This window comes from Vombatus ursinus, unplaced genomic scaffold (genome assembly GCF_900497805.2).
Source record: "Vombatus ursinus unplaced genomic scaffold, bare-nosed wombat genome assembly UNPS02001419.1, whole genome shotgun sequence".
Lineage (NCBI taxonomy): Eukaryota > Metazoa > Chordata > Mammalia > Diprotodontia > Vombatidae > Vombatus > Vombatus ursinus.
This window is the reverse complement of record NW_020941197.1, coordinates 4,837,705-4,857,016: the sequence shown is the minus strand read 5'-3', so window position 1 is coordinate 4,857,016 and position 19,312 is coordinate 4,837,705. Positions and strand designations below refer to the sequence as shown.

General features: G+C 37.4%; 1 protein-coding gene across 3 annotated transcripts in view; it reads right to left on the bottom strand.

Moving 5' to 3' along the window:
- Positions 1-19,312, bottom strand: part of SH3KBP1 (SH3 domain containing kinase binding protein 1) — a 434,394-nt gene that overhangs the window by 254,774 nt on the left and 160,308 nt on the right. For all 3 annotated transcript variants that reach the window (XM_027866157.1, XM_027866165.1, XM_027866172.1), the window contains one exon: positions 17,695-17,818. In XM_027866157.1, coding sequence (XP_027721958.1) covers positions 17,695-17,818 — 124 coding nt within the window. The remainder of the gene's footprint in view (positions 1-17,694; positions 17,819-19,312) is intronic.

Genomic DNA, 19,312 nt, shown 5'->3' with positions numbered 1-19,312 from the left:
GATTGATTTCTCCAACCCAAGTGTCAGATCTTGCATTTGTCTTTGTAAATTTCAGGTGATTAAATTCAGTCAGTCATCCTAGCCTAAAAGATATTCTTGGATTTTGACATTGTCACTGAATAGTGTAAGCTATCCTGCTTAGTTTTTTGTCGGTGGTTATTCTGATAAACATGAAATGTGTTTATCATATTTCATCCTTTATCAAAGTCATTTAAAAATGTTAAATATCACAGTTCCAAAGATACATCTCTAGGGAATTCAACTGCAATCCACCCTTCACATTAATATGAAGCCATTAATGAATATTGTTTCAATCTAGTTGAACATTTTTAATCAACCTAACTGTACTGTCATCTAGCCCACATCTTTCTGTCTTGTAGAAAAGGATGGCAACTGCACCGTTGTCAAATGCTTCTTTTCTGAAATCAAAGTAAACTACAGTTATAGCAATCTCCTGATTTATCATCCTATAAACCTGTCAAGACAGGAAATAAGGTTAATCTGTCATGACCTATTTTTGAAGATACAACAATTCTGGATTCCTTTTTAAATTTTTTTTATTTTTGTTGACAAAGATGTGAATATATCCATATACTAGGAAAAATAGGGGAAAAAAGGATTGTATATAAAACTATGAATCTGTTGCATACAAGTTTTTTTTTTAATTTTAAAAAGTATATAGCATGTTAGTTCTGAAGAAGTCCAGCTTGTCTTTGTTTTACCCTGAACCTCCTTTCTGTTCTCTTTTGTGCATTGTTGTTAAATTCTTCATTGTTTCTCTTTTCCTTCTCATTTTTTGGTATTGCTATCACTAGCTCACTATCCTTCATGTCCCCTCCCCCCCAAAAAACAAAACAGAACAAAATAAAATAAGGTGGGATAGTCAAGCCAAACAGAACCACACCCGGCCAGCTCCAAAAATTTATATCTCATTCTGCACCTTAAGTCCACCTCCTCTCTTGTCAATAAGTAGGAAATATACTTCATCATTAGCCCCCAAGAATCATGGTTTATTATCCTGCTACATTTATTGAAGTTATTGTTTCAATTAATTCTTAGTTCACTCTTTAGGGCTTTATAAATAATAAACCATCCTATTATCTGCAAAAAGCAAGACTTTTTCTGCCTCTTTATGTTTATTCCTCCAATTTTTTGTATTACTAGAGTTAGCATTTCTAAAACTATATCAAGTAACATTGGTGGTACTAGAACATCTTTTCTTTACTCCTGATCTTTTCTGGAAAGCATGCTCTATTACTTGTACTGCTGGCTTGCAGTTTTAGATGGCTACTATGTACCATACATACTGCTGGCTTGCAGTTTTAGATAGCTACTATGTACCATATTAAGGGTCCATTAATTCCTATGCTTCTTAATGTTTTTAATATAAAAGGGTACTATATCTTTTCTAAAACTTTTTCCTTATCTATTGATATACATATGTAATTTTGTTTTTATTAACATGTTATGTTATTGTTTATTGTTTTCCTAATATTGAACCAACTTTGCACTGCTGGCTAAAAAAAATCAAATATTGTCATAATATATATTATTTTTAAAATATGTTACTGTAGCCACTTTGTTAACATTGTATTTAAATTTTTTGCATCAATGCTAATTAAAGGTACTGGTCTATAATTCTCTTTCTTAACTTTATTTCTCCCTGGTTTAGACATCAAGACCATCTTTGTGTCATAAAAGGAATTTGGTAAGATCGCTTTCTCTTTTCTTTCAGTTTTTACAAATAGTTTATAATACATACTGTTGGAATTCATTGTTCTTTGGATGTCTGATAGAATTTGCTTATAAATACATATGAGGATCAAATCATACGCTCTGTACACAAGTACAAATAGTACAAACAACCAGACCATAAAGCTTTGTTCTTTGTCCCAACACATGCATCATGCTCCATGTGAATTAAAGGGAAAGGAAGAAGAGAAGACAAAGTATTTGTGCATGTTCCACAGAAATAGGAAGAAGGAAGAAAGGGAATTGTAGGGAAGGACTGAATCAGCTAGTTGCCCACCCCAGTCCCACAGGCTGGACCCATAAAAACCATAATTGTTCTCTTTCAGGTGGATGGCAGGGGGAGGAGGGGGCACACATCTCCTTACTTGCTAAAACAAGAAGTTTGAAAATGGGCCTCACAACTCAAAAAGTACAAAAACAAAAGAACTAAAGAGTAGGAAAATAGATTTATAGTTCCAAATCATCAAGGTATATCATAAATATCTAAGAATTTGTTGTGCTATCCAGTCAAAACAAATAGAAACTATTAAATGTCTACCTTTAAAAACTTATTCATTTACTAGGACTCAATCTCTATATCTTACTCTCCAAATATTTTTTTTTAAGCAGTAAATGTTTTTCCCCTACCACCCTTCCCAGTCTAGACAGACAGTACTACCTGGTACTGCATAGATAACAAAGTGAATGAGACTAACATTCTTTACTGTCTACCATAAATTCTTACCAGCTCTGGCATGCAGTTACCTTCAAAGCATATCAGATATGTAGCCATTGATTACATGGTCTTTGCCACTGACCTTAGACATTCTGAGAACAGAAATCCAAAAAAAAAAAAAAGTAGTATTTCCAATAAATAGTAAATCCTCAAATTTTGTGCACATAGGTATGTTTTAGGTAAATTTTTTAAATTCATAATCCTTCTGTTCTCACCCAGATTTTGTCTATTTTCTTCTCTGGCTATTCCAGTCATGGGGAATACCATACTCTTCCTCTCCCCCTTCCTTCTGTCCCTCTTTATTCCCTCTTGATGATAAAACAGAGGTCTCAAGACAATTTTAAAACATTCTTTTAATGCCTAAGAGGAAGCTGCTCAATAAATACCCAAGGTGATTTTGAAATTCACAGGAATCAGTGAAGTTTGATCACAAGCTCAGAAATCCCCAATTTAGAAGGCTTGTTGTGATTCATATTTCTTTCCTCACTAGGAAATTCGAAAAGATGGCATGTTTTAACAAAACAAATCCCAGATCTCCTCTATTTCAAACAGCCAATGACTAGAAAGAGAAAGCAGATAATATTTTCTTTGTTCTCACAGTCGATTTTTTCATTATTTAACACAGTGTAACATAAAACAAAAGCAAACAGTTCCACGACAACCACAGGCATAAAATCTACCCATAATATCTATTAGAAAAAATTCTAACAGGAGAATAATAACAAAAAATGTCTGTTCCCACCCCACATGGATAACAACCCTAACAATAAAGCCAAAATCCATATAACAGAATAATTAGGTATTGAGGCTACCTAATAAATGCTTAGTGAAATTAGCTCTCAGAAATGGAATCTTTTTTTCCCATGCCAGAGCGGCCACAGAAGCCATTGTAAAAGGAAAGACTAGATAGTATGAGGCATAGCGGATAGTGAGCTGGACTTGGGAGTCAGCAGTACTACATGAATAAGAGTCACACAGAAGCATAAGGCACAGAGGAGTCGCAATCTGCATCAGTGGAGAGAACATTCTACTTAAAAGTGAGTCCTTTCAGGAAAGCACAAATACTATGTATCTATATAAATTATTTAAAACAATACTTGATCTGTTAATGCAGGATCCATTTTAGTGTTTTGTATCTATAATAGCCAGATATCATTTGGATGAGTTTTTAAACCTTTCTTTAATTATCCTACCTTATGTTGATGTATTCTTGCATTTCTCATAACATTTTTGCTTACTAAAACACAATCTCCCTTTCTCTGAACCTGAAGGATATTTCAAAACATCACCATCTCCTCTTCTTCCTCCTCTTCCTTCTTTTTTCTCTTTTTTTTTTCTCCCTCCCTCCCTCTCAGGAAAAGTGTGAGTAAAATTAAAGCAAGAAAACGGATAGGTAGTTGAGAGATGGTTCTTTCTGTTACCAATCTTACTAGCTACTTGTGTGGCCCTGGGCAAGCCTCTCCATCCCAGTTTCTTCATCTGTAAAATGGGGATGATAATGCACTTCCACTACTGCATTAGTGCGTGGATCAAATGAGACAATATATGTAAAATGCTTTGCAAACCTTAGAAGCAGTATATAAAAATAAACTATTAATAGCTTTCCTAGTTTTGATGCTATAAGAAAAAAGACAACCTTGAGATAAAGTTCTCCTAACATCTTCCCAAACAGTAAATCACTCAAGAAGATTTAATTAAGGACATATGTTGTGCCTGTGCTAGGCACTCGGGCCACAAATACAAGGAATAAAACAATCTCTACGCATAAGGAGCTTCTATGCTAAGATGAGGGAGACAGCAAGTCCATTGATAAAAACAGAATAAATTTGTTGTTCAGTCACTTTTTAGTGGTGTCTGACTCTTCATGACTCCATAGGGGTTTTCTTGGCAAAGATACTAGAGTGATTCGCCATCTCCTTCTCCAGCTCATTTCACAGATGAGGAAACTGAGGTAAACAGGGTTAAGTGACTTGGGTAGGGTCACACAGCTAGCAAGTGTCTAAGTTCAAACTCAGGGAGATGAGTCTTCCATGCTCTCTATCCACCGCACCACCTAGCTGCCCTACAGAATAAATAGAAAATGAATAAACAACAAAGTAGCTAAATACAAAATAGTGTGGGAAAAGAGATTGCTAGCATTTAGAAGGATCAGGGAAGGTTTCCTGTAGGAGTCAGTGCTTGAGCTGAGTATTGAAGGGAGTGGCGGATTCTGACTCAAGGACTCAGAGGTGAGGTAGGAGTAAATTCCAGGCACAGGGGATGGATGGAGAGTGTTGTGTGTAAGGAACAGAGAGAAGGCCAGTCTGACTGAATCACTGTGTGCAGAAAGGGAAATAAGGTTCAGTAAAGCTGGAAAGAGGCTAGGATAAGGTTGTGAAGGGTTTAAAAAGCTAAACAGAGTTAATTAATCAAGCACTATTTATGAATCACCAAGTGTGTGTCAGGCACTGTGCTGAGCACTTCAAATAAACAAAGAAATGCAAATCCTTATGGAGCTCACAACTTAATGCGTGCAACTATGTGAAAACAACCACGTAGGAACAAGATATATACAGAGTAAATCAGAGACAATTTCAGAGGGAAATCACTCTCATTAAGGGAGATGAGAAAAACTTCTGACAGAAGGTGAATTTTAGCTCAGACTCGAAGGAAGCCAGGGAAGTCAGGAGGTGGAGATGAGGGAGCATTCCAGTCCTGAAGACAGATGGGTAAAAATGTAGAGGTCTGGAAGATGGAATATCTTGTTTGAGGAACACGGAAGCCAGCATCACTGACTACTGCCTATCTCATATGTGGAGGGGAGAAAGGTGGAAGAAGAATGGAAATAGGGGGCGGGGTGAGGGAGAGAAGTGAGCTTATGAAGGGCTTCAAATGCCAAACAGAGTATTTTATATTTGATCTTGAGGTAATGGCGTCAGTGGAGTATATAGAATGAGAGGTAGGGAGGAGCATAACAAGGTTAGACCTACACTTTGCAAAGGCCACTTTGACAGCTGAGTGAAGAATGGACAGGAGTGGGAAGAGAATGGAAACAGGGAAACCAACTAGCAGGCCAGTATAGTATTGTGAGAGTGAGGTGATGAGGGTCTATACCACAGTGGGAGCCAGCCTCAGGAGAAAAGGGACTACACACAAGGGTTTTGAAGGTAGATTCCACAGGACTTAGCAACAGATGGATAAGAAGAGTAAGAAAGGGAGAGAGGTGTCAAGGGTGGAACCTAGGTTGTGAGTCAGGACCACGGCGAGCATGGCCAGCCCACCCAACGGGATTTTTTAAGCATCCACTACGACGTGTGGAACTTATGCTAAGCACCCTCGAGACAGCAAAGTCAGGAAGAGGGGAGAGTTTGGGGGGAAAGATTATATGGTTCCCACCGTTCAGTTAATACAGAGGAGTTTCTGTTTTAACCTAGAGGCGACAGAGACACCAGAATTGATTGGGCAGAAGGCTGACACAGTCAGAGCTATGCTCAGGGAGTATCCCCTTGGCAGCAAAGCATACGATGGACTGAAGTAGCAGGGAGACTCATTAGGACGCTACTGCAGTAATCTAACGGAGAGGCGATAAGGAAATGAATGAAGGTGGCAGCTGTGTGAAGAGTAAGAAGGGAACAGATGTGAGAGATGAGATAAACGTAGAAATTGTGATCTTTGATAATTGATTAGATGTGTGAGGTGAGGGTGAGTGAGGACTTCAACATCATTCTGAGATTACAAACCTGGGAGACTAGAAAGATGGTACTGCCTTTTAACAGAAATAGGGGGGATTTGAACACAGGTCTTCCCACCGTTTATTTTTACATTATACCATGGAGTGGGATAGGAAAGGGAATATTATATATACATACATATACACATATACATACACAGATATACTTTGTTTTTCACTCCCATCAATACACAAGAAACTACCCCTCATAGCTTTTTTTGTTTTTTTTTTTGGTTTTGGTTTTGTTTTTGTTTTTTGCTTTTTGGTGAGGCAATTGGGGTTAAGTGACTTGCCCAGGGTAACAATGCTAGTAAGTGTCGAGTGTCTAAGGCTGGATTTGAACTCAGGTCCTCCTGACTCCAAGGCCAGAGCTCCACTGATTGCACTAACTAGCTGCTTCCCCACTCCCCTACCCCCATAGCTTTTTAAAGTCTGAATCCTGCCTCAGATACTTACTAGCTGTGGGATCACAGAAATCATTTAACCTCTCATTGCTTCAGTTTTCTTAATCTGCAAAATCTGTAAAGCATCACCTCCCCAGGGTGGTTGTAAGGCTCAAATAAGGTAATTTAAAAAAAATAATAAAGCACCATATAAATTCTAGCTATTATTATTATTATTATTATGCTAGTGGACAACAAACTTCAGCATCCTGGCACTATCTCAAGTGATCATGGGGTCATAGCTTGAGCTCAAGAAGTGATTCGAGGAAAATGAGGCCCAGTGAAGAGCAATGACCTACCCAAGGTCACAGAGGTCAGCCACAGAGGCAGAATTTAAGCCTAAGATTAAATCTGACTACTAAAAGAGAACCCTGAGGACTCCACCATCTTTATAGTCACCTCTGAAGCTCCTCTCTTCCTTATCCTCACCCCCCTCCAAAGTGCAATCAGTTGCTCAGTTCTACATCCACAAAATCACTGGCATCATTCCCTTCCTTCCCCTCTGACAACCATCATTCTCCCTCTCGTCTGGACAATTATAATCAGTTCCCCTTCCTAGAGTCTTTCTCCAATCCACTCTCATGCAGCTGCCAAAATAATCTTCCTAAGACACAGATCTGATCTTGTCACACCCCTAAACAAAACCATCATTGTTATTAACCACTAGGATTAAAAAACAAACCCTTTAGTTGCTTGGCCCGTAAGACTGCCCCTATAACTGAGCCCAAAACTACCTTATTTTACGTTACTCCCATTCGTGGATATTACATACAAGCCAAATTTGACTTCTGTTTCCAAAGCTCAATATGCTAACTTCCCCCTTCGGGCAAACCCAGAGACCATCCTCCAGACCTGAATAGCACTCTCTCCCCATTTCTGACTTTATGCCTCATCTTCTTTTACAGTTCAGCCTTCTCCATTTAGACTTCTCTAATACCCCTAGATGATGTCCCATTCTTCCTCAAATATTACTATTTTGTTGGTTTTTTCATTTGACTCATCACCTTGGGAGGAGAGCATAGGATGAGCCATCACCTTGTATCATACTTATCTGTGTATTCTCCCTACCTCTCAGCCTGATAGATTGTTTATTCTTTAATATCAGAAGCTTTTATTTCTGTCTTTGTATCCTACCTTTCAATAACTATAATAACAAGATACATGTTTATTAAATTTGTCTAACCTTTAAATCAATGTCCTGCCTGGATGAGATGGAAAAAAGTATACAATTTCATTAAACACACATTTATATGGCTGTGTTTCCAAATTTATGTTATTATTAATAATATTATTAATTAATGTTACTATTAATATTACATCAATAATTAATATTAATAACACCATTACTAATTAATATCACCATTACTATGAATGAATTAGCCTACTAAAAATGAAGTCTCACTTGAGATAACAGATCACCACCTATTATAAATAATATATTAAAAGCAACCAGCTGGCCTTGTAAGGATCCCTAAAAGGAAGTTTAGGCTAGTACATAGCAGAAGTACAGTGATTTTTTTTTATTAATTTATTTTGATTTATCAATAATCACTTCCATATGCTTTTGAGTTTAAAATTTTTCTCCCCTTTTCTCCCCACCACCCTCCCCAAGATGGTGCACTATCTGATATAAGCTATGCATTTACATTCATATTAAACATATTTTCACATTAGTGATGTTATAAGTAGAAATTAAAACCAATAGGAGGAACCATCAGAAAGAGGAAACAAAACTCAACAGAAGAGAAGAAAGAAAAAAAAGTAGCAATTCAACTTCCATAGTTCTTTCTTTGGATGTGGATAGCATTTTCCATCACAAGGCCTCTGGAGATGTCTTAGATCCTTGTATTGCCGGGAAGGGTTAAGTTTATCAATATTAGTCATCACACAACGTGGCTGTTATTGTGTACAACGTTCTCTTGGTTCTGCTCATGAAGTACAGTGATTCTTAAATAACAATAATAAAAGCAAATTATCTACCCAGAGAGAAAAAGTAAGATAGCAGAATAGCCAATAAAATGACTACAAAACATTTCGTATCAGAGAGTACATACTGATAATAATAATAAATGCAAGGATAAAATGGACAAAATACAAGAAAGACTTACCAAACACTGAATTCATGATAAACTAGAAAAAGAAACAAGGAAATATAAAACCAACAAGAAACTCAAGCAGTGGGTTCACATTCACAATGACTGAAGAAAACAAGTGTCATCCCATGAGTCACCACAAAAGAAAAAGACAAGAAAAAATATTTTCTTTTTTAAGTGACACCAAAGTAACCACAAAAAAAAAACATCATCACCCAAAATATTGGGGATGGAGGGAGGCACAGGACTCCTTTTCAACATAAAAGAGATGGTTAGTGATCCAAAAATCAACAGGTAAGAAGAAATTAGATACCTGAAACAAAACCTTGTCTTTGACACAGACCAATGAGTATCAACTACAGCCTTAGATATTTAACTTGTCACATCAATAACATTACTAGTGAAATTCAAACTCTTCAGCTTGGACCAGGGTGCAAGTCAGGACAAACTGAACTCTTAGAGAAGACAGTAACAATTTTAAATTTAGATTGTGTGGACTGGGCAACTTAGAACTGGATCAGCTTCTGTTTAAGTAGCCAAAGTCCTCAATACTCCCTTTCAAGGACAGTAGAACAAAATGGCAGGAGATATGTTGTATTTAACTGTTAAGACATTTGCTTTTTCAGTATTAACTCTATTTATATTTGTTTTGTAAACTTCTTTTCTTTATTTTTTGACATTTTTTGAGATCCAGATTCACTCCTTCCCCCTAGCTTTTTCCCTACCCATTAAGAAGGCAAGCAATATGATACTCATTAATATGTGAAGTCATGCAAAACATATTTCTATATTAGCCATGTTGCAAAAAAAAGGCAAGAAAAATAAAGAAAGTAAAAAAAAAATGTCTCAATCTGCATTCAGAATTCATCGGTACTCTCTCTGGAGGGGGACAGCATTTCGCTTCATGGGTCCTTTGGCACTGTCTTGGATCATTGTATGGAGGAGAGTAGCTAAGTCTTTCACAGTTGATTATCTTTACAATATTGTTGTTACTGTCTATAATCTTCTCCTGGTTCTGCTCACTTCATTTTGCAACAGTTCATATAAATCCTCCCAGGTTTTTCTAAAACCATTCCCCTTATCATTTCTTACAGCACAATAGTATTCCATCACAATCATACACCACAACTTGTTCGTCCATTTCCCAACTGATGGGGATCCCTTGCAATTTCCAATTCTTTGCCACCACAAAAAGAGCTGCTATAGATATTTTCGTACAAATAGGTCCTTTTCCTTTGATCTTTTTGGGATACAACCTAGTAGTGGTATTGTGTGGTCAAAGGGTATACAGAATTTTGTAGTCCTTTAGGCTGATATTCACATTCTTAATCAAAACAAATGTTTAGAAATCAAACAGTGACTTTCTAAATATGTGCAAAGTATATCATCTAAGATTTAACTACTTTAAAAGAACTGGAAACAAACTAGGTGTCCATCTGTTCAGGAAGAGTCAACCAAGTTGCAATCTGTGGATGTAATGGAGTATTACTGTGTTATAAGAAATGATGAATACAGAGAAGCACAGGAAGACTTATATGAATGGATGAAAAGCAGAGTAAGCAAAAGCAGGCAAGCAATACTACCAATGATCACAATGTAAACAAACAAACAAACAAAAACAAGATATCAAAAGTGAATGCTGTGAAACTATCATGAAGACTAGCCTTAAAGAAGAGATATGAGAAGGTACTTTCTCCCCCACTTCTTTGCACGGGTGGAAGACTATGGCTGTAGAACATTGCATATAATGTCAGACTCTTTGATATGTTGGTTAGTTTTGCTGATTTATTTTTATTTTGCTCTTTTTAAAATTTTTGTTTTAAGGAATGGGTATCTGGGAAAGGGACAGGGGAGAGATACCCTGCAAAATATAGGTGATATAAAAATAAAAGATACACTTAAAATGTATTCTCAAAAATATTTAACTATTATAAGACTAGATTTAAAATTTTTATTAGTGAGAATATTTACAATCGAAAATAAAAAAGTAAGGAAATACTACATGCATACTTCACATGTTGGTTTATAAAGAGAAGAACTGAGCAAAAATATTATTAAACATATACATTAGCCTTCAGCCTACATTTTATCAGCATCAGTTAACTGAATCCATTTGGGAAAATAAAACAAAACAAAACAAACAAAACAAAAACATGCTTCCCCAGACAAAAATTTTCCCAGATTGAAATGATCATCACTTACTTTTACTGGTTTACAAGCAGGCAAAAAGGAAGATAAATCTTCCTTAGAAGTAAGAGAAAATGCGTCACTGCCTGATGAATAAGGATGACATTTGGCTCTACTTAAGGATCTGTGTAATATTATGAGAGAGTCCAGATTTTCTGGCTTGGATTTGTTACATATTTAAGTTTAGAATAGCCTTCTGGAATATGGTGGCTATTGCACAAAACCAAAATGGAAAAAAAATCAAGTTTTATTTCTTGGAATAAAGGTTTATTTTCAGCAAGATGCTCTCTCTCTCTCTCTCCCCCTCTCTCTCCCTCTCTCTCTCTCTCTCCCTGTGATCCATATCACGGCACTAGAAATGATCCAGGTGTTTGCACAGACAGAACAGCACCCACCCACCCCACCCCCAGCTTCCTAATGACCAAGATATAAATTTATGTCTGCTTAGCCAACTGTGGATACTGACTCACTATTCATTTCAATGTAGCCCCAGTTCTAAACTCTTCTGGTTTAAATCTAGCCCTAAACAAACACTGAAGAAATTTACATGTGTTAAAGCAGAAAGCTGAAACTAATCTGTCACCAAAACTATTTTTTTGTTGTTGTTGTTACAATGGTAGGCATTTACTCAAACTTCCTATATTTTTAACTATCACAAAATACAGCAACTCCAAGTATCTTTAGGTCTCATACCTACCTCTGGTAGAGAAGAGCTATCATCTTCCAAGTACAAAAGTTAGGTAATACACTGACCTACATGTTTTGTCATGCCAAAAAAATATTGCAGCAACTGGATAGTACTGGGCAGAGATCCCAGCTAAACCTAACTCAAATTCAGATCTTTTGCTCCACAAAAGAGGCAACTGAGTTAAAGCATTTGGAGCTGAGTGTAGAAACTGATTTCGATTTCTCTTTGCTAAACCTAATGCAAGTGTTCAGTCAAAGTGCCAGGGCCCACATAAAGGAAATAGACAGCATACCTTCACTATAAAATTCTACTTTTTTGATAAATAAAAGGAATGGGGATTTTTGCCAATCCTATTCAATTCCAGTGGGCTTCATAACTCATCTGGATGATGGAGCAAAGGAAAACGAAATTTTAAATACTAGGCTAGATCCCAAATCTGTAAATCTAAATAAGCTAATGAGAACGCACATAGATTTTTCTGGTGAAGTCTCCAAAAGTCTTTTCCCCCACAACTGCTATAAACAACAGTAATAGAAAAAACATCCTTCCAAAGGATAAATCTCTGAGGGAAAAAATCCATCAAGAATAAAGAGTTTCTGATTCCCCTAATATAAGAAAAATATTAAGACCAGCAGGAAAAAAGAGTTCATTAGTTACCAGAAAAAGCCCAACAATTTAGCCTCTGACACTAGTAGGGGTAGAAGGTGGGGAGAGTTGAGAGTAAGGGAAATGCTTTTTCATTGATTTGGGTGGGAAAAATGTAGCTTTTGACTTCAACACAATGATCTATTTATCTGGTCTGACAAGGCCAATCAATCTACTTACTTTGATTTATTATCAGTAGTGCTAGAATACTGTTAGTCTCGAGTTAGTGGGGGTAGGGACAAAATCTAGTCATTGGTCCCTTCTGCACAATGCTTCACTTCAGCCCTAACTGTTGCCAAACAACTAGAGATTTATGTCTGGCCCAGGTGACACAGTGAGTCAGTGATGAGCCCTGGAACAGAACAAAGATTGTTTTTTTAATTGTTTCATATTTACAGATGGTCTACAATGTGCTTAGTCTCTGGAATACTGGCGCACTGTTATTTATCTCCATTAAATCCAGGGTCCAAAAGAAATCAGGATGGCCTTACTGAGCATCAGGCTGAGTTAGGCCCTAAACAAAAGTAGGCATTGAGCGAAAAAGAAATATAGTACATTCTACTTCCTATTTTGTTGTTATTGTTTTGAGGAGAATCTTTGTAAAGAGGAGGGAAGTCATTTTTAGTTCATAGGTTCATAATATTGTAAACTCAGAGCTGGAAGGGACCTCAGTAACCAAGTCTGGCCCTCTTATTTTACAGACAAATAAACTGAGGTCCAGAGAGGTTACACAGAAGGTCGTACAATTTCTAAGTATCTGGGGAGGTATCTGAGCCTGGGTTTTTCTGATTCAAGGTTCAATTCTTGATCCATTACTCTATATGCCTCTCCCTTACATAGTATAGGAGAAAACTGAAATAATCATGAGAAAAATTACTTCCATTTTTATTTTAAGTATTTAGATATTTTTACCTGTAATATCTAGACAATGATCTCAGGCTTTGATATCACTTTATTAAGTGTGATTACACAAATCTAGTTCCAACCCACCTTTCCAGCCTACTTCTTACTATTATTCCTGTTCAATTGTCTATGGTCTAGGGAAGGGGAAAGGGAAGAAAAACATTTCTATAGCATTTACTATGCTCCAGACACTATGCTAAGTGCTTTACAAATATTTCATTTGATCTAGCCCAGGGGTTCTTAACTTTTTGAGTGTCATGGACCCCTTCTCAAAATAATGTTTTTAAATGCATAAAATGAAATGCAGAGGATTACAAAGAAAAACAATTATAGTGAATTAGTTATAAAAATATTTTTAAAAAACAAGTTCATGAATGTGGGCATTTAAGAACCCTTGCTCTAGATGATTTCAGAGGTACTTTGCTTCTAGCTCTAAATCCTATGATTGTATGATTCTATAAGTTTGGGAGTCTGGGGGCAGTTTGTACAAGATGTCATAGTAGTTGATCTGGATATCAAGGAGTAAAATTATGAAAGAAATCAATTATAGTGAAATACAGTTATTAAAATTGGTAACAAAAAAAAAAAAAAGATTCTTGGACCCCAGATTAACAAGACTTGGTTTAGCCAAACAGAATCATTAGCAATTCCTGACCTCTTCATGGCCCTCACAGTTCCTGTACGCCCATATATTTGTCCTCCATACAGGGACCATCTCCCTCATTCTGCCATCTATGGAAACCTTTCCCTTCCTTCAAGGCCCAACACATGCCCTAGGCACCTTTTCCATAAAGCTTCCCAGTTCCTCTTAGCTAGACATGATCTCTCCTTCCTTAAATCTCTTAGGCCATTCCACCTGACCTCACAGGATCACCTTTCCCAGAGAGAACATTTATTACAACCACCTTTATTTTGCAGATGAGAAAACTGAGGCACTGGGAGGTGAAGGGACTTGCTCAGTCACACCATGGCAGTCATCTGAATCTAGACCCTTTGCCTCTAAACCCATTCCCTTTATTCTGCATCGTGTCCCTTTCTTTGCATACATATATACTGTAAATTTTATTATAACTATTTGTGTATGCTTCATCCTTCCTATCAGAATATAAGCCCATAAACGTCAGGAATTGGGCAAGTTTTTCTTCTATGTCCAGGGTTCTTCATCTGGGATACATGGATCTAGAAGTCCATAGACCGACTAACGGGCGAGGAGGAGGGGGGAGGAGGTCTGTGAACTTGCATGGAAAAAAAAAGACATTTTTATTTCACTATAATTGACTTCCTTTCTAATCAATCAACAAACATTTATTAAGGCCCTATTATGTGCCAGGCACTGTTCTTAGCACTAAGGACACAAAAAGAGGCCCTCAAGGAGTTCACAATCAAATTGGGGAGATGACATGCAAACAAATATGTACAAACAAGTGATATACTGGATAAATAGGAACTAATTGAGCGGGAAGGCACTAGAATTAAGGAGTTAGGAAAGGCTTCCTGGAGAAGAAAGGATTTTAGCCAGCAAGATTAGTAGGCAGAGATGAGAAGGGAGAACATTCCAGGCCAGGAGGACAGAGCCAAGACATGGAATGTCATGTTTGTAGAATAGCCAGGAGGCCACTGTCACCAGATCAAAGAGTACGTGTCAGGGTTTAAGGTGGAAGAAGACTAAAAAGGCAGGAGGTGGCTAGGTTGGAAATGGCTTTGAATGACAGAGAATTTTATGTTATTATATTATTTATATTATTATATTATTTATATTATCATCTTTATATTTGATCCTGGAAGCAATAGGGAGCCACTGAAGTTTACTGAGTAGAGGAATGACCTGGTCAGACCTGTGCTTTAGGAAAATCACTTTAATGGCTAAATGGAGGATGGATTGGAGTGGGGAAGACACTTGTGGCAGCAGACCCATCAGCAGGCTATTACAATAATGGAGATATGAGGTGATGAGGGCCTACACTAGACAGATGATGGTGTCAGAAGAGAGATGTTGCAAAGGTGAAATCAACAGGCCATGGCAACAGATTGGGTTTGTACTTTATTCTATGTGTTCTGAGAAGAGGTCCTTAGGCCTCGCCAGACTGCCAGACAGGTGCACAACACATAAAAGGTTAAAGAGCTTCTGAAAAGGAGAAGGGTGGAAGGAAATAAGCATTTATATCACAACTGTTATTACTTAACTCTGTTTACCTCAGTTTCTTCATCTGTAAAATGATATGGAGAAGGAAATGTCAAACTATCCCAGTATCTTTGCCAAGAAAACCTCAAATGGGGTCATGAAGAGTCAAACACAACTAAACAGCAACAACAAAGAGCACCTTTTATGGGCCAGGCACTGAACAAACAGTATCTCATTTACTTCTCACAACAACACTGTGAAGTAGGTGCTGTTACTACCCTCATTTTACAGTTGAGGAAACTGAGGCAGACAGAGGTTAAATGACTTGCCTAGGGCCACACAGCTAGTAATTATCTGAGGCCACACTGGAGCCTTCCTGATTCCAGACCTGGAGTCTGCATCCTTTACACCACCCAGAAAAGAAAACTATTCCCTCCTGCACACATTCAATTTAAACTGATTCAGATTTAATTTCATATAGCAAGTACTTAATAAATGTTTGTATGATTTAGATGTGAATTTGTAGGCCTCACAGCTTAAATGTACTTTTAGGTAGATATACATGTTTCTTCAGCCTACTGACATGAAAAATAGCTTAAAAAAAAACAAAACAGCAATGTAGGAGTATCTAGAAAGGGGAAGGGCATACTGGTAACTGTGAGTGGGTGCCAAATTAAATTTAGAGACCTGAATCTGATTTTTTTTCAAGTCTTTAGAATTATGAAACCAATTCTCAAGACTGTATTGAGTCACGCTTTCTGCAGGTCTGTGGTTTCCACTTACAGTACAATACTAATTCTTACAACCAGGAGACTCCTAATCTGCAGCAAGAAACTTTTAAGTGCAAAATATAAATACTATAGCTTCTAGCAACTAGGGAGCACCGGCAAATATTCATTCTGAACATGTCTAAAAAAGGAATTGCTAACCAGGACAGCTGAAGGCAGGGGCCAGGGTATGTGTAGGGGGAGGGGGTTTTAAGGGAATAGAGAAAGGGTCGGGACTGTAACGGGGAGTAGGGATGCGAAGGGAGGGGAAGCAGGAAGAGAAAGACAGATACAACACTAACATCTAGAGCAGTATACAAAAAAGAGCCTGACACTCAGACATTGACTGAAGAGAGTCTTTCCCTGTCTAAATTTTGTGAAGGATTAGCTGTTATTCCCCATCATTATATAAACTTGACTTCTTTCTTCTGTATCAGGGGTTCTTAACTTTTCTTTGTGTGTGCAGTCATATATGGACCCCTCCTCAGCATGATGCTTTTAACTGCTTAAAATAAAAAACACAGGAAATACAAAGGAAATCAATTATATTAAAAGAAAGATGCAAAATTTTTCCCCATCCAAGTTCACAGTCCTCCTGAACCCAGGTTCACAATCCCTGTTGTGTCTTTCAATGTCTTCCACTGCCTTTGTAACTAATCACAGACCACAGAACAGTGCTCTCCACCCAATGGTTACTGAATTTATGTTGCCAAAGGCTGAAAGGGAAAAAACCGAGGGCACGTGCATACAGATCACTGCAATATAATATACTGGAAATAGGCAGCATCTACTGAATAATCTCGTATTCTTCTATCATTGAAACAAAGCAAGTCAAATAAAGAACAGACATGCAAACACATACACGTACACAAAACAGAAACTTGACTACAACAAGCTTGTAACTGAAAACTTTGCAAAAATAAAGAGGTTGCAAAAGACCTCGAAGGCCATATGGCTCAACCCTTCACCTAAATGGAGAACAGCCATCTACCCACATTCCCAACAAGTGTTCATCCAGTTTCTGCTTGAAGATCCCTAGAGATAGGAAGCTCATCGCAAGGAATTGCTAATGATGTTAAACACTGTACTGTGTACTAAATATATCTACTCACATGCTGCCTCAGTGCCCAGAAGAATAACATTCAGAAGGACAAAGCCAGCATAATGTGAAGAGGTCCACTGACTGTGGCACAAATGTGTATAGCACATAAAATTCTGGCACCAGTACTATAAAATAATCATTATTATTTTAGGTAACATTCATAGGCTTAGTATTTTATTAAGCACTTTGTCTCATTTGATAACTGTGTCCAACTAAATGTGTATCCTTACTTAGTTGAAAGTAAACCCTTCTGTCCAAATGGCTTTTCATAAAGAAATACGGCAAATAATCCCAAAGCTTTTGGAAAAAAAAAAAAAGAAGAAGAAAAACACCACCAAAAGAATGCTCTTTTTATCACTCTTCCTCCCCACTGCCAGAAAAGTTCTCCGAACCTTCTCTCCAGATCAGCATTAGTTTGGATGGATTCTTTTAGGGCTATTCTATTATCATGATGAAAAGATTTTTGTAAGTGCTTTTTTATTTAATTTTTGGCGATTGAAAACTCAAAAATCTATGAGAGGATAGAGTTAACTAAGTGATTGAAATCATGCAGCAGCTCTTGTCATACCTCTTTTGTTGGTTCTTATAACCGTGTCAGAAGACAGCAAAGAGCTTCCATTGGACACTTCCTGCATGGGTTTCTCGGGAGGTTTGCTGGAAAGGGTTTCTTTCTTCATCTCCTTCTTTATCTCCTGTGGGGATTTAAAAAAAAAAAAAAGACTACTTTGAAATTCTAGGATGCCTCACTAAGTATTTTAAGCTTCTTCTTTCCAAAAACAAACATTCCACTTTTGAACTACAATAACCCCAACTGGCAAGACGTGAGGCCAACACATGTTCTTTCCAATGTCCCCCCCACCCAAGTTGTTTTATCTATTTGAAAGAGGGCCTTATGAAATAGAAAACTGACAATTGCAAGGATGTGATCAATATGTGACCAAGGTCACAGGACTGTGGGGCTGGAAAGAACCTCAGAGGCCATCTGCTAAGGCTGTGCTTTGCAAATAAATGCACCAGCCCAACACCGTTTATTGAGAGGTCAATACCATATATTTGTGCTTTTTGAAAGATGGAAAGCCTGGGACCAGTCACAGTCATGCTGAAAGAGACTATCAACGCTTTAAAACCTCCCAATGAGTACACACCATTTATTGAAGCCATAAGGTGCCCACATGGGGTTAAAGAAGAATGTTCTAAATCATTGATATTGTTTATAGCACCATACTAACCATGGAATCACGAAGAAATAATTCTCAATTAGAATTTATATATGGTTAGCAAACGCATAGAGCTTGGTTCCTTCTCATTTTTTAACTCTTTTTTGGGGGAGAGGGGTTTGGAAGAACTTCCAGTGTGGAAGTTCCCTCTAGTGATGCAAACAGGCAACCTGTCTACAATATATAGTCTTAGGGAGTTCTCTGACAGGCTGAATGAAGTTAAGGGACTTGCCCATAGTCACAGAGATAGTGCCATAATAGCAGAGGCAGAATTTGAACCCAGGGTTTTCTGACTCCAATGCCAGTCTGCTATCCATTATGCACACTCCTTCTTAGTACTTAATTCCAAATAAGGAATTTTTTTAAGGAAGCAAAAAATGTTGATTGTCCTGATGACTGAGCTGGCTTCATTCAAGGCAGCTAGGTTCCACAGTTTATAAAGTGCAAGACCTGGAGTCAGAAAACCTTGAGTTCCAACCTGGCCTAAGATACTAGCTTTGTGACACTGGGCAAGTCATTTATATCCATTTTTTTAATGATATTCACAATGTTTTTTTCATTACTGCAGATAACTGAGACTCCATTAGTCACTTATAGAGTAATACTCCTCCTTTTAGACCCTCATTTAGAAAACCTTCCCATTTTAAACATTCACTGTAATATTATTTTAAGTGCAAGAAAGATGAGAAAGGGGACTTCCTATCCTGCACTATTTAGTTGTTGTAGGCACAGGATTTCATTATGAATGATGAGGTTTTAGCACAGTAACAATGTGTTAAACTACCTGTAAAATTATGACCATGCCTTTATGAGATATGAACAAGTCCTCTGTCCAGACATGTCTTCAAGGGCTGAGTTTCTAGCCTTATGTGCATTTGTGGGAGAATGCACAAGTTTAAGGGAGGGAATGTTTTGCTACTATTCTCACAATGTCATTGTAGCAAATACATTTGCCATGACTTAATTATG